A 16,861-nucleotide genomic window follows, 5' to 3' on the forward strand; every position below is an offset into this window, starting at 1 on the left:
GCTTTGACATTAATTGCATGTTAAAAAACACCAGCAGCTAATTCTGCACCTAGGGAGGAAAAACCTCCTGAACCAATACAGGTTAGGGGCTGAGTGGCTGGAAAGCAGCTCTGCAAAGAAGGACCTGGGAGTTCTGATAGACAACAAGTTGGTGAGGAGCCAGCAATGTGCCCTCGTGGCCATGAAGGCCAATGGTATCCTGGAGAGCATTGAACGTAGCAAGCAGATTGATGGAGATTATCCTTTCCCTCTACTCTGCCCTAGTGAGGCCCCATCTGGAGTATTGTGACAGGTTCTGGGCTCCTCAGCTCAAGAAAGACAAGGAACTAATGGAGAGAGTCCAGCAGAGAGACACAAAGGTGATCAGGGGGTTGGATCATATCTCTTACGAGCAGAGACTGAGAGACCCTGGTCTGTTTAGCCTGGAGAAGACTGTGAGGCAACTTTATGAGTGCTTATAAATACTTAGGGGGCAGGTTTCAAGAGGATGGGGCCAGATTCTTCTCAATGGTGTCCAGCAACAGAAAAGGTGCAACAGGTGCAAAACGGAACACAGGACATTCCGCCTTAAAGTGAGGAGAAAGTTTTTTTACTCTGAGAGTGATGGCACATGCTGCCCAGAGAGGGAGTGGAGTCTGCTTCTCTGGAGACATTAAAAAACCACCTCAACACGTTCCTGTGCGACTTGCTGTAGGTAAACCTGCTTTAGTGAGGAGTGGACTAGATGGTCTCCAGAGGCCTCTTCCAACCCTATCCATTCTGTGGTTCTGTTTCTGTAATTCAGGAGGCAGTTCATGAAGGTTGAAGGGTTAATAGTCAGTTTGACTATACAGAGGTATAAAAAGGATTAATTGCCAACTTTTTCCTTTTTATTCTGAGAGATTTCGCTCTTGAAAGTGGTTATTGGAGAGAAAAATAGATGTCTAAGATGAAAAAAGAGCATATTTCTAAGACTTCATTTTCAACCAATATTTAAACACACAAGAGTAGTAAGGCATATTTGTGCAATGCTGAATGGAGTGGCATCAAATCAGCTTCAGTTTCTGAGTCCTGTACCTACAGCTGAATCTATAATATTATTAATTTTATGCACACCTTAACAATAAATAAGTATTTGGACCCTTACTTTCTGCATTTTCTCATGATTACAACTAATTTCTTTTATTATTGTGTTTACGAGAAAGTAGCAGTGTGCAAATACCACTAAAAGGAACTTTAATACTGAGACACTTCACCCTGAGTGGGGTCTACACTTGTTCCATTGTTTATCAGCTAGCAGCAATGCAATCTGATAAAAGCATTGTAATAATTGTTATCAATCCAGGCAAGCGTGTTGTTGCCTTGCAAAAGTTTTATTTTTTAAAATATATGTTGCTATTTTTAAAATAAGTAGATTTATTTAGAATTTAACTTGCAGAGGTAAAGACATTCTGTTTCTCTGGGAAATTTTTTTTAACTTTAACTACTACCAGGATGTTCACTTAATGTAATTTACAGAACCTTAAATAAGGCTCAGTGTCTGACTGAAAAACTTGTGAATATTGTTCTTTTTAAAAAAGAAATATGAAACATAATGAAATGTAACAAATTGAACAGGCAGTAATCTCTAATAACATTAAAACAGTGTCATTTTAAACTGAATTATTCTTTATGAGATTAATTGTAGCACAGCCAAATGGATTTATTTCACATGTTAATGCTTTTATTACTAGCCAGTTGTGGGGTTTTAAGTACATATTACTTAATGATGTAATATTTGTAGCTTATTCTTTCCTGTTCTGATAACATTTTCTTTTGTTAACACTTAAAAGGTTATTTGATAAAGTGAAGGACTGTAAAAGCAACATCATTTATTCACTCTTCTTTTCTTCCTTAAAAGACATTTTATTCTCATGGAGATGTAAGCAAGAGATCCTATTGCCTTCAGCAGGAACTATGTCTTATCTTCAGTTTAAAATGAGTACCAGTGCTCATTTAGAAGTATAGTAGAGCAAAATAACCTAAATTAACCTCTGATGTAAGTTAATTTTACTTTGGCACAGTAGTCTTCATACAGAATCAAGGTAACTTTTAGCAGCTGGCTTGCTTCACAGAACTGGAAAGGATAAAGATTCTTTGAAAGAGTTCTGGTGGAAAAGGTTACAGTTTTCAGTAATACAGACTTACATTCTTCAATAAAGACCCAATCTAAATATCAGCATAAAAAAAATCAGGTTTCATACATATATATATAAAAAGTCTGAAATATGTAGCAGCAAGGGAAAAACTGCAGGAGGCAAAAGCAAGGTAGAAGATCTAATGAGCTGTCTTAATTGGGCACCATATTTTCAATGTTCTGCTGGTTCTCTCAGCTGGTTTGGTTTCTATTTCTCATTTTTTCTTCCCCTCCTCATTTCTGCGATTATATCCACACCATAGCCTCGTTCTTCATTCTTTTACTTCTATTTTCTATTTAACATTGTACTCTGCTGATCTTCAGCTTTGATGAGAAGAGTGATTATTGTGAAATAAATAGAAACACACATTTTATGGAACATTGACTTATTTGTAAAAGATGCCCCAGGTGTGCATTTAGCTTTGCAGTAAAGGTGAAATAGCTGATCCATCCATAAAAATAAATTTCATAACTATATGGAAGCTTTTTCAGTTACTTCTGTTCACAGAGAAGGAATTCATGTTCATGTTATTAATTCATCTTCTATTGATGTCTGGGGAAGAGGATTCAGGTTTTAAGCCCTTTAAAATACTTTTGTGAGAGTTGACTAAAAATTATGTCCCATACTATTATAACTGCCCATAATTTGTTACATGAAATATCATGTCACTTACTGAAGAGTATTTTGCATGCTTCTTAACCTTAGTATTCATATTCCTGATCTCTTTACTGTAATCTCCTATTGCTCTTAAAATTAAAAAAAATACAGCACTAAAGAGTAAGACTTGCCTATGGATAAGAATAAGAATAGTGACTTGCAAAAATCTCTTAAGTGTTTCCAGCTGCCCCAACATACACTATTTTATCATTAAAAATTCTCAAGGGTGCAAAACAGATTTTTTAATAAATAAAGATTTAACTTGGCAAATACACAAATTACTTTTCTTCTTTTTACTTCATATATGTTCCACATCATCTTCCACAATGTTTCCTGCAACTTATTTCGATCCTAAAAATTACTATGAGTTCACAGCCCCATATCGTACAGCCCCCTATAACAGCTCTCATAACACTTATTTTGAGAAAGCAATGCTTCAGATCAGATCCTAAGCAAACTTGTTGCTGAACTGTCTTGTGAGGTTGCATAAGTTAGAATGCATTCATGTAAAAATGAAGAGATGTCTACAGAATGCAATCTTTTTTACATTTTCAGGTAAAAATCTGCCTTGCTTTTAAAGAATGGTAAGTATTTTTATAGTTAATGAAATGCATTTACTGTTTATATGCATAAAGTAGTGCAAGGTTTTAATAATAAAGTTTCTTTATTGTAAAAATGCTTCAAAGTATTGTATGTGGAATTCATGTAATAGCAAAAAAACATTTGATCTACTCAAGAGTGCATATTCTACAGTATTTCAGAAGATCAGATTAATTATTATTAAGATTCAGATTAATTATAATTGCTAACAAAAACAATAGAAGTATTAGCTGTGTTTTTCTCAAAAACTGTCTTTATAGTGGACAGCAGTGACATATATGAACTGTCTCATTACTGATAGTGTAGTTAGCTAAGGTTAGATATAAGGTTGTTGAGACTACATAAATGAGATTTAGCCGATGTGCAGAGTTTATGAGTTAAATTCACATGTTAATAGATAATTTTATTCTTAATGTGGCAGCTTACTCTAATGTCAGTTCTGGAGAGCAGTCTGGCAGCTTACTTAACTATTCCCCAGGCTTTCACTGTAATATGTTAGTACTTGTTAGCTGATAAAGAGTGTGGACCCATGCAAATGGATTACTAAAATTGAGGTCTTTAGGTTATATGTGTCATAGGCATTCCTACAGGAATGTAAAGGGTTGAGTGGATGAGACTCAGAAACTGATGTGTTTGTGCAGGTGTGGGAGGCACAGAAAATCTTTACAAGCACTCGATATTGCCCTGATTGATTGTTCTTGAGAGAAAACTTGAATTCACTGCAGAAAGAGAAGCCTGTACTGCTAGGGATCCTCAATGACTGTTTTAAAACCTGAGGCTTCATAAAACTTCAGTGGCAGACAGCTGTCATAATTCAGGAGTAGGTTCTTTATTTTGAAATAAAAATCAAATTCTTCTAAATCTGGGAAAAGTCCAGAATTATACATTTTCTTGTCATTGGAATTTACAAATAAATGGCAGTTCCCATAAAATATTTAAGTATATTGAAAATTAGACATAGATGTGCAATGTCTATAGGAGGAGAAGCTCTGTGATTTCTTTAAAACATTGCAAATTTGATATTTGAAATATGATGAAAAAGCATCAATACTTGCATCAGAACTGACTGAATTCTTAAACCAACAACTCAAAAATAACCCCCAAACAGTGCAAAATGTACATTGTTTTGTAAATTAATAAATCAATATACAAGTTTTAGTGGGTATAAAATTTGTATCAGTTAAAATTGCTAATATTCTATTGCTGTCATGGACAAGGCAGGTCACAATATCGATCTATATCAAGTATAGCATTCTAAGAGTATGAAGTGGCAAGACAATCAGGAGGCTTTGAACATGTGCCATCTTATATCAAACATGCTGTTTTGCAAGGCGAGTGTCTTTCCATCACTTCAAAGTGATTTGATTATTGACCTGGCAGAATTTTATCTGCTTGCAGATGTTTGACTTTCACAGCAGAGTCTTGCTTACTAGGTTAACTGTTAATTCAGAGGTTCGTATATGGGAAAGGAAAAGGGGAAGAGAAGTACAGGAGAAATACCAGGAAATACCAGGTACACCAATCTTTGAGATTCCAGTGGAAGAGTGAGGAAGTCTAAAATAATGTCATACTCATAAAGCAGCTTCCATCCTGGCTACTGAAAAAAAACCCTCTAAGTTTATGACAATAAACTCATAATCAAAGTTCATCTGTTTCATGCAGACAAGAGTATCAAATTAAGACAACATGAACACCTTTTTTTTTTTTTCCAATTTATGTGTGTACTGAGCCTTGCAAGCCTGGTAAAGGGAGCCTTTTTCCTTTTCATTTTCTATATATATAATTAATCCATTCATACAAAAGAAGCACTGTCTGGATATGAGGCATTGATACTTTTTACAGTTAGACATTGTCAGATTGCAAATGCGTCCATTTTATTTTAGGTATTTTATATATTTTATCCAGTTAAAAGTCACATTTTCAATTTTAAGTACTATGCCTTAAATTCTTTAATATTTCTGTGGAAGACACTTCATAAAAAAAATAGTCCAAAAGTCCAGAGGAAACAAGTTTTTTTTTTACGAAAAACTTGCCTTCAGGTAGAGAGATGGAGAGGATGAGATGGAATAAGGCTTCCTTGTATCCTAATATTTTTGTGATTCTATGCTGCTCATCCTGTACTGACTGAAAGGAAAGAATTTCCTATCTAGGATTATATTTGAGCAAATCTTTTTGAGTAAGGGATTTAGTCTTCTGTAATTATATTTGATTGATATAATAATCCCCTTATTTAACTTGGCTTCAAAAGACTTTTGGCCTTTTCTTTTTATTGGACAGAAATAGGTAATAAAGATGGAAAGTATGTCTGAACTATAAGTGGACCTAAATAATAGTATCTATGTAGATGGGAAAGCTTCAAGTCTATTGATCTTGAGCTGCAGGTTTCTGATGTAGGAGAAATTGCCGTGGATTAGCCTTTAAAGTTTTATTTGTATAGTCTTGATCCCTTTCAAAAAATTTGCATTAATTGATCAAGGTTTATCTAAAATAAAAACCAACATATCCAAGAACATCAGATTGTCCTGTTTCCATTTAGCTACAATCGAAGTATTTAGTGGTACATTCCTTAAGTCCTAATCCTAACTCATACTCACATTCTGTTGTCTTTTCTTTTATTCTGACCTCAATGGTTCTGAAAAAATATTATTAGACCAAAATCTTATAGAGAAATTCTTTAAGCAACAAGTAGAAAGTAACAGGCACACTTCTGAACCATTGGCTGAAACAGTGCATTGAAAGTGCATTGCTCTGCACCTTCAATTGATTGCTGCTATACAGGGAATGGTATGAGTGCTCTAATACATCTAGACTGTCCAGGGCCTTGAGCTAAGTGACAAATTTGTTTATCATACAAAGTATCAAATACTGTTACAATGGGTTCTGCTCTGACTGAACACGGTACTTTGCTATTTAGCTTTATAAAATTGTTTTGGGCTGTAATCCTGTCAAGTCTGCCAAGGTGACCTGTACTAGATCAGGTTAGTACTTGTGTAGAACTTTCATAAGACCCTGTTGTTTTAGATTTTAAGCCAGATGCACAATTTCTATGGGCTGATTTTAAGTAGAATAAGTAAGATTAAGTTCAGACCTCTAGAGGCCAGTGGGTTTTTTTGGAGTTAGCATAGAAAATCCGTAATCTGACAAGGTATGTTTCAAGTGTTATTTTATGGTAAGACAAACAAGACAATTAATTGTTCATACTTTTATAAAGGTGGGCATATTAATGCAGTGCTTTTATCTAATTACAAACTTAAATGTTACATTCCGGATCTGAGTAAAGTAAGAGTAATAATAAAATAATACATTTGTATAGTTTTGCAAAAGGAAGTTAAATTTGTAAATATTTGTGATCCATTTGGAAGACAAATGAAAGGGGGGACGTGAATTCTGTTTTTTTGTTTTGGTTTTTTTTTTTCAATCCTCGTATTAAACCAGGTGATATTACCCTCCTTAGATGCTAAGGAGTAGGTCAGTCTTTTAAAGAGTGGCTTTACCAGATTGCATTTTGCCCAAGAAACAGTTATTAATATGATTCCCAAATATTGAGCTTAAAGTCCAAAGGGAACAATGGGAGACATACACTTAGAGAATAAATCTGTAGTCAAGTTTTGATGCACACAATTCCCTACAGACCTAGAAATAGTGAAAGAACAAGTCCCATTGGAATATATATTGAAGACAGTTTAAAAAATAAAATACATTTTGAAAAGAAATCATAAGACTATGGAAGAAAATAAAGACAGCTCTAAAATTGCGGGTTTATTTTATTTTTATTTTATTTTTCCATATGTAATTATTTTTTCCAGTTCGTTGTCTTTCTCAGAAGGAACTTGGAAAGCAAAAGGCAGCGCTCATCCTAAACTGGCTTTCACTGCTTATTTTCGAGCCAAACTCCCAAAGTCATGTTTAGAGCCAGCAAGGAGGAAGATATTGAACTGTGCTCTCCATTCAAAGCTTTGCTCAGCTCCCCATGAATACCTGACTGCTGGCGATTAAAACTACAGTTGTGGTCCATGTCTTCCAGCAAAAAGTGGCAAACAGGTAGGAAAAAAAATACAGATATCATATGTATTGCATTTGTTGTAATACAGATTATTGTTGCACATAATTTCAAGGAAAAATACATTAATATCAAGTTTAAAAAAGCATGTGTTCTTTTTTGGGTGGTTTGTTTTATACATCCTGTAGTTTTGGTTTGGTCTAATAAAATAGTTTATGTTGGAAGGGGCCTTTAATGATCATGGAGTCCAACTACCTTACAATGAGCATCTTACATCTTCAACTAGATCAGGTTGGTGGAAGCCCCATCCAGTTTGACCTTGAATGTTTCCAGTGATGGGGTTTCAAGCACCTCTCTGGGCAATCTGTTCTAGTGTTTAACCATGTCATTGTAAAGGAAATCTTACTCCATTCTAAAACAATCTGTACAGCTTTTTTTTCTTCAAAACACAGTTTTCATCTTAGCTGTGATGGCTGTTCAACAGAAGCAGTAAAAAAAATAATACTTTTTTCTTAGTTACCATGCTCCTTTATCTCCTGCGCTGGACAGAATCACTACATAACCCTATACTAATGTCAACCCAAGAAGCTGATCTCTGTTCGCCTGGAATTACAACAGATGTCTCTTGGGCAGATACAGGGGCAAGATTTCACATCTAAGGTACCCCGAAATCTGAAACAATCAGCCCTGAATCTTGAGTGCTTACTGCTTTCCACAGTTGAGGATGTCATTCTGTCAGCATGCTCAAGCATAAACTCTCTTCTTTAGTCGACCTCTTGGTAAAATTAATTATTTCCTTTCCAAGAATTCAAAACACCAGATCATAGGCAGTAAAACTGAGAGTCCTCTACTTAACATTCTAACATAAGACAAGATATGAGCTTCCTTTATTCCGGACAGATGTGTTCTGCATACTTTTAAAACCTTAGATGATAGATGACATAGACTCCCAAGGGAATGTAACTCAGCACTCAACATCCTCATCACTGGCAAGGTTTTTTCTAAGATATTTATGCAATTTCAGTTGATGTAGTTTATACCTGTTACTTTTGTTCTGCCTCAGTAAATATGGAACTGATTCTATCTGCTTTATCTTTGCAATAGGTTCTGTATATCCTGGAAGATTTTGACCATTTTCTTTATCTGATGCTGTCTTCACAAAGCTATATCACCTGAAGTTTAGCCTTTTTGGTCATGTTTGATAGACCTTTGTCCGGCTTTATTGCTCTGCACTGTAGGTTCTCTACATTTGTTTTCAGTGCCTCAAACTTCATGAAGTAGTTCTCAGAGGAACATGGGAAAATTCATTGTGATCCTTAGATTCCTAGCTATAATCCCTATATCCGTTACTTAAATAGAAAATTAAAAAAAAAATAAATCCCTCTGTCTCTGTTAATGGGGGAGCTTTTTTCCAAAACACTCTGAAATCATAGAAATATTTTGATAAATGCACTTCCATGGCAGTACAACATAGTTCAACTTCTTAGGTTACCAAATAGCTTCCCTTGTAGTTGCAGGTACCTGGTCCTGTGATCCAGTTAAAACAGTTTTAATGTCCATTTTAGGACCATTTGGGAGTTCTGGTCTCTTTAGCTACTCTTGTTTTAGAAGATCAAGCTTTCAAACTGAATTAATTAATGGAAAGTTCACACTCATTTGCCCTGAATGAGAGAATGCCCTTTAGCTTAAGTAGATTTTTTTGTCTCCTACTTCATAATCAGAATAGATCAACTACTTCCTATCTGCTTTTTTAAGAGTTTGCATCCAGCAAACCTTTATCTCATATGCCTTATTTTGAGTTTAATGTTCTTGCACGGAGGTGAGTAAAATTTAACATGGTATTTTGGATGAGCCTTACCAGTGCCTTTTACACCATTAGTGTTTTTGTTTTGGTCCTAAGAACCTCTTTGTCAAGTGATGTAACAGGCCCAGGAACATAGAGAAGTAGTAAACGTATGCATAGTCTGTGCAGGATTTGTGAAAAAACACCTACTCTATTTTTACTTCTCATACAGCAAATAAGCTGAATGTTCAGTTACATCTGTTTTCTTTCCTCTGTTATTTTTAGAGTAACTAGGTTTAAGTCGTGTTCTAGTACTTTTGGTTCCTCTGTGCTGATATGCAGTGCCCTGTGAACAATGCATCATTTATTTCACATGGCCATCACACAATCTGTACACCAAGCATAACCCTCTCACTTACCAGATCTTCTACCAGTCAAAATTTCCTGTATTAGAACTTGCTTTCATTTTCTTCCCCATGCTTCAGTATCCTGTTTTTTATACTACGCTATGCTACACTATACTATACTATATTGTACTGCACTGCACTGCACTATCCTATCCTATCCTATCCTATCCTATCCTATCCTATCCTATCCTATCCTATCCTATCCTATCCTATCCCATCCCCTCATTTGTTTTCCCCCCCTCCACTTTTATATGAAAATGGCATTAAATATTGAGCTACTTCTTCATCTTCTATTTTCTAGTCTAAATATCTTTCTGAATTAGTCAATGAAACATGTTAACCTGATTAGTCACAGTGTGATGGATCCATCTTTGGAGAAATATTTTTGGTAGAAAACACTGGTGGTAAAACATAAAAAATTTGTTCTTCAGGTACCAAATAAGACTCAGGCAGAATACTGATTGATTTTGTAGACGCAGTAACTCAAAGACATGAAGTTACTGTTGATTAATAATTCCATTTAGTCTTCTGTCTCCGTAAAGCAGTCTTGAATAAACAGAGTTGATGAGTACAAATATATTAGAAATTATTTAATGAGATTTTATCTTAATTGTAATGTTTTCTGCTTTTAAAGTCCTGATTTGTGTTAAATAAAGCACATTATTTCAGGATAAGTTGATTATATATTTTGGTAACAGCTACATGAGTTACAATCCACCATTAAATTGAACTTAATATAGGCAGCTGAATAACTTTCACATTGTCAAAATTTCTAAGGGTAATTTTTCTGCTTATATGACGTTTTTTTAGTTTAGGTATTTTTTTTTATTAAAATGTAACTGTGATATTGATACAGTACAAAATGTCAGATATATTTTAGGGCTTCTCTGGAGAGAAAATTTATTATGATACCCCATACTAGCTTAATGAAATAACTTTTGTCCTGTGTTATTATTCTGCAGAGCTTGATTTCTGTGGTATTTTTAGTAGACTAGATACTGAAGAGTCGGTTCTAATTTGATTTTCTTCAGTTCTTTCACACAGCATGGTGATTATTTATATTACTGAAACACAGTAACTTGAAAGTTCAAAATGTAATACATTATTGAAGAGAATATTCAAATAGACTAAAATGGGAAGAGTGCAAAATATTAACTAGTTTATTGGATACAGGAAGAAATTAAGGTGTGTGTATTTCAGTTTGTGAGGTGTGAAATGGCAAGTTTATGAAGTACTCTGTAAAATGAAAGTATACGAATAGGAGTTTTCCGTTACTGAAAACTTTGGAAGACGTTAAGTTTACCAGTTAAATAAGTTTGCTAGCAACTATCTAGATAACTTATAGGTCCCTACTCCTGATTCCTTTCCCCTTTTCAAGTTTTTTGCTAGACAGCAAACAGATGGCAATTCTGAGAAATAATCATTTTTTCCCATTGTAAGAGAAATCAACCTTGCTTCAATTAAATAAACTGAAAATTCTGAAGGGTTTACTAGAAATGTACCTAAAATTGTCAATAAAAAGTAGAGAATTATTCCTCTAGTACACAGGATGATTGATTTTTCCAGACAGAAGTTGGAAAATGGCTGTAGTTACATGTATTTATAAAGCTTTCTCTTCCCTATAAAGCCTGTACTAATGTACAAAAAGGGCAAGGTTTTGGCATTATCTCTGGATGACTTTTCTCTTACCTGTCATAAAACCTCTAAAACCCTCTTCAGTAAACAGCAGTGGCAGAAAATGCTAGGCAAGCTAGCAAAGAAAGATAAACCAGACCAAATACAAACAATCCTGCTGAAGGTTTGTGTAGTAGTGACAGAGAAGTCGTTATTAACTCCAACAAAAAACAATAAGCAAGTAAGCACCAGCTCTGCAAAAGGAAGGAAGGTCTTAGTTACCTTTGTACAATGACTACTAATGCCGTTAATTACAGATCTATCCTAAAGACTACTGTTGCTAAATTGAAGTTCTATTCGGGTTAGCCATAACCAAATTCTATTTTTTTCTGCCAAGAGCATAAAGTTGTGTCAGTCTTTTGTAATTAAGCCATTCTGCAGATGACTGTACAGACTTCATCAAATGTCATAACAAATGTTTCAGTGTGAACACTTGTTCTGCATCATACTTATTTTCTGGTTTGATGTATTATTTTTGCACTACTTTGAATAGTTATCAGAGCTTAGGTTTCAGCTTTATTTTGCCTTGTATTACTTATACAAGAAGCTGTAGCAGTGTATTTAAATCTTAATTTATACAGGCCACCTTAAAATGTAATTGGTGGACAAATAACATGAAAGCAGATGGAGTAGGAAGTCATGAAGGGAAAAGTATGGTGTAATATAGGTGATGTACAAAATACATAAGTCTTTAATCATCAAGAGGCAAAATGCAGGGGAAAATCTGATTTTATTTCAGACAGATAAAGATGTTTTCTAAGCCTTTCAAATATTAAGTATTTTTAAATGAATATCACTTAAATTTCATTCAAATTCCACATTTTTGTCTTGTTTTTTTCTCCCTAGTGGTATATGCCCCAGGATTGTACAATCCTAGTGATAGGATTCACTGTCTTCAGTGCAGCTTGATATATGGAGAAACAAAGTGCTAACAGCTGAGGGATTTGCATTCTTGCAGCAGCTTTTACATATTTTAACATGATATTATTAATAAATATTTTTTTAATGCATACAGTTTGTTTTGGTTACATAATAAAATATATATTTTTTTAAGAAATAACAATTCATCAGCGTATCGGTAAAAAGTTTTAGGTCATACACTTAGGACTACTTAGTTTTTAAAGTCTTTGTAATATCTGTTAGGTTAAGAGCAGCAGAGACAACTTTAAATCACAAGAAGAAAATATAAAATTGCAGGTATTTTGCATACTTAGTTCTTTGCTGACAGACCTCACCTCCTCTCAACACGGGCTTCTGTAAGCTGCCTCTGTTGTATTTTTCATCTACCTGTGCATTCAGTGCTTGGTTGAGTGGATTATAGTGAAAATCTCACTGTGTACATCGAACACTGAGAGGTCACAAATGTTGTAATGTAGCCTCAAATGCAAAAACATCCAAAAAACTTTCTTTCAAGATGATAGTGTCACTACTGACCCCTTGGTAACTTCTTCCCAAAGAATGTAAAATTCCACTTCGGTCTGTCATCTGTTCTAGCCGTAAAGAAAATATACTGAAAATATACTGGACTCATGTCCAGCTCTTCATCTACCAAGTCCTTCTTCACAGGGCTGCACCCAATCCTTTCATCCCTCAGCCTGTATTGATAATGGGGGTTGCCCTGCCCCATGTGCAGGACCTTGCACTGGCCCTTGTTGAACCCCATGAGGTTTACATGGGCCTACTTCTGAGGCCTGTCTAAGTGCCTCTAGATGACCATTTGTCCCTCAGGTGTGCTGCCTGTACCACTCAGGTTGGTGTCATCTGCAATCTTGCTGAGGGTGCACTTAATCCCTCTGTCTACGTCATTGATGAAGATATTAAACTGTACCATTCCCAATGGAGCCCTGAGGGACACTATATGTTATGGGTCTCCATCAGGAAACTGAGCTGTTGACCACTTCCTTTTGGATGTGACCACCCAATTAATTGTTCGTCCACTGAACAGTCCACACATAAAATTCATATCTCTCCAGTTTAAAGAGAAGGATGCTGTGGGGACCACGTTTGGGGCCTTATGGAAGTCGAGATAAACAACATTTGTAGCTCTTCCCTTGCAATTGGAATTGCATCCTAGGTGGTGGGGTTTTTTTGTTTTTTTTTTTTTTTTTTTTTGCTGTGACAGTGTTTTAACTGTGAGCAGTGAATGTAATTTCTGAAATGCGACATTTCAAAAGACTGAAAATTTATATTTTCATTGTGCTTGAGCATAAGTATTTTGAAGAAGAAGAAGAAGAAGAAGAAGGGTTCTGGGAAGTAGTTGTGGACTTCTCAAAACTGAACAAGTTATACACGTTCTGAAACAGTACTTACTTTTATCAAAAAAAGTGGTGATAAATCTGAATTCTTGGAGAGTCAGAAAAATAGTACAGCATATTCAGTTCAATGCAGTCTCCCTAGTTTGTGTTTTGGTTTTAGTGAATACTGGGAAGAAGGTATATTTTTGCAGACAGAAAACCCGTGGTAAAAAACATTTTCTTCAAGTGGCTGCGAAGAAAATTCATTGCCTGGTAAGGGGCATAAATGGAGTGTTCAGCTCTTTATGTTGGATTCTTAAATAATTTGTGCCTTTCAAAAACTGATATATATTATGGAGCTATCAGTTTAGTTATTAAAGAGACTATCAAAAGTAACATCAAATACTTTACAATCATGACAGCAAAGTTTATATTACACCATATGAGAACACAAGGGATTATTTTCCAAAGTGACTGAACATTTCATTGTAGATTTTCCTTTCTAATTTGTATTAAAGACTTAAATCCAATGTAATTTAAACTTGGCTTTCAATTTTTCTCTTCTGGAGAGAAATTCTAGTCCAATAATTTGCTGAATACATATTCAGCTATAGCAGGCTGCGTGGGGTCATGTCCAGTTGGGTTTTGGTCACCTTTAAGGATGGAGAATCCACCACATCTCTGAGCAGCATCTTTCATTATTCAACCACCTTTACTCTATGATTTTCTTTTTCATCTCCAACTAGAATTTCCTGTATTTCAATTTGTGCCTAAATGCATTTCTCATTTACTTTTCTTGTGATATTCTTTGAAAATCACTGTATGAAATACCTGTATGAGATTGTAGATATGTTTTTCTTTCTTTAAGAACATTTCTATCAAAACACTCATTTCTGCTGTCTCGTATCCCATCTTTCCTCTTTTTCCCTTTTTCCCTTTTAGATCTCACATAAGTATTTAACTGAACACCAGTACTTCCATTTTTTGTTGCTTGGATGAGTAGTATGAAGAATCCTGTTGCAGTTCTATAACTGTTCACTTCTATAATTACCTGAAGCTATGTCGAATATCATCTCTTCAGGCACCTACCTACACAGGTTTGATGCCAAATTCATGTGTAGTGCAGATGGTACCACTGCGTTCCTGGTCTGGCTGGGATGGAGTTGCTTTTTGTAGGAGGCACGGTGCTCTGTTTTAGATTTCTGATGAAAATGATGCTGATAACATAACAGTATTTTGGCTGTTGCTGAACAGTGTGTGAATAGCATTGAGACCTTCTGTTCCTCACTCACCCTGGGTGAGTAAAGTTGAGGTGCACAAGAGATTGGAAGGGGACATAACCAGGCAGGTGACTCAAACTAACCAAAAGTTACCCCGTGCCACAGAACATTCTACTTGGCACTAAACTGGAGAGGAACAAGGTTTAGGTAAGGTTAGCTATCTTTTGCTTAGGAAATGGCTGTCTACCAGTCTGCCCATGGGAAGTGGTGAGTGATTGCCATTGCGTCACTTATTTTGTTCTTTCTTTCCTTTCTTCTTCCATTTCTCTGCTTATTAAATTATTTCTCAATCCATGAATTTTTTTTGCTTTTACTCTTCCTTTCTTTTTTTTCCCCTGTCCCACTGGGGGTGGTCACTGGGGGAGTAGGTGGGCAGCTTTGTGGTGCTTAGCTACCTACCAATGTTAGCCCACAACACACTGTGTGCCAGCTGTGGTTCTGCTCTTGGGCCAGGCTGGTGAGATCTGCCCAAGAGAAGTCACTTAGCCTATTTTTCATCTCAGGGATAACCAAAGAACCCTCACATGGTATAATAAGTAATATAATTATGTCTCAAAATATGATTTCTTTAAGAAGGTACTTGCAGAGCCGAGTGTCAGGAGAAATTTTCTACAGGAGAAGAGGGTTTTCTGTAGCGTGTTTGCATATGTACACATCCATTTCAGGAAGTTATTATTCATTTGATTTTTGTATGATTTAAAACTAAGTAAAAACAATAATCTGTTTTCTCCTCTCCCATTCTTTTTGTGACTAGACCAATACCGTGCATACTTTACCGCAGGACCATGTGCAAGAGACAGTTCCTTGATTTCCAATTTGGTCACCCCTCTTCCCCTCCCATACTGTCTCTGGGGAAAATAATGCCCAGTGACAAACGGACTCATGCTCAAAATACAGATGTAACTGTGTTCCACTGGAGTCACTGGCAGAAGTCCCATGGTCTTCAGAAATACCAGAAAAACATACTTCATATAGATGCAAACTCAGTAACCAGGTTACACACCAGGAGCAAATAGCAAAGGACAGGTGGGAATCCTGTCTTTTGGTTTAGATATTGATTCATTAAGTCTTCTGTCTGGCAAAAGCTTAAAGGTAAGTCCATGTTCAAGTGTTTCTTGAGCTGTTGCTTTAACGGGTGTTAAAAGCAGACTAAATGTAGCAGTTCGTGATAAACTATACTAAAACCAATTTGAATCTAAGCAAAGGCTGTTGACGGTTGAAGTAGGAAGATGCTTATTCACCTCACTTGTAGTCAGGATAAGCTTCTGTGCTAGAAACCTTTTGATGGATTCAGAGAGTTGGCTCAAAACTTTTCTCTTCAACACACCATGTCACAGACCCTGTTCAGACTGCTAGAAAGAACCAAAAAGTTGAACCAGCATCAGCGAGTAACAAGACCATGATCTAGGGAATGGCACAGGTACTTAACAGCTCACCTGCCCATAGATTCACAGCATCCACCAATGTCAGCGGAGGCTTGTTTGGCTGCTCCAGGCCTTTGAAGCTGTTTTTCTCCACATTCATTATGTCTTACATTAACGATGCCACGTGGTTACTTACCATCATTTCTGCCACCTGGCATCGTGGTGATGCTATATTGTTTACGTCACAGGGGAATTTGTCCTGCTGTAATGTGTTATGTCTGAACCAAAGATTAGGATTTGATTTTGTCTGATTAAGTTTTCATAACAGCTATGCGCGACCAGTTTCATATCATTTGAAGCTCCAAGTTATCTCAGCTGTGGACCAGACGATATGCACCAGTGGAACTAAGAGAAGGAGTTGACCCACGTCTACACTACAGTAATATTCATAAAAGGGCACATATTCTCTGAAAGCATGTTCTACTCCATGTTTTTCCAAAAGTGAGAATGTCCAAGTTTTATCATATGATGGCTTTTTCCTGGACCACTAAACTAAAAAGAAAAAAAACCAAACCCAAACCCCAAGCAATAAAACCTGCAAGTAAACCTTTGTATGATGAACCTAGAACAGAAATGTAAAGTTTTAGCCATGGTACATGTATACAAAACAGAACAGGCAATGATACAGTACTTTAATCTGTATTGT

General features: G+C 35.8%; 1 protein-coding gene across 1 annotated transcript; it reads left to right on the forward strand.

Moving 5' to 3' along the window:
• Window positions 1–181: 181 nt before the first annotated feature.
• ZPBP (zona pellucida binding protein) lies at window positions 182–15,740 on the forward strand. The gene is made up of 6 exons (XM_054057873.1): window positions 182–263; window positions 1,181–1,324; window positions 3,267–3,368; window positions 6,064–6,140; window positions 6,328–6,391; window positions 12,124–15,740. Exons 1-6 carry the CDS (start codon window positions 182–184, stop codon window positions 12,207–12,209), a joined length of 555 nt encoding a protein of 184 aa, XP_053913848.1. The 3' UTR covers window positions 12,210–15,740.
• The last annotated feature ends 1,121 nt before the right edge of the window (window positions 15,741–16,861 follow it).

The sequence above is a fragment of the Cuculus canorus genome, chromosome 2 (assembly GCF_017976375.1).
Source record: "Cuculus canorus isolate bCucCan1 chromosome 2, bCucCan1.pri, whole genome shotgun sequence".
NCBI classification, from domain to species: Eukaryota; Metazoa; Chordata; class Aves; order Cuculiformes; family Cuculidae; genus Cuculus; species Cuculus canorus.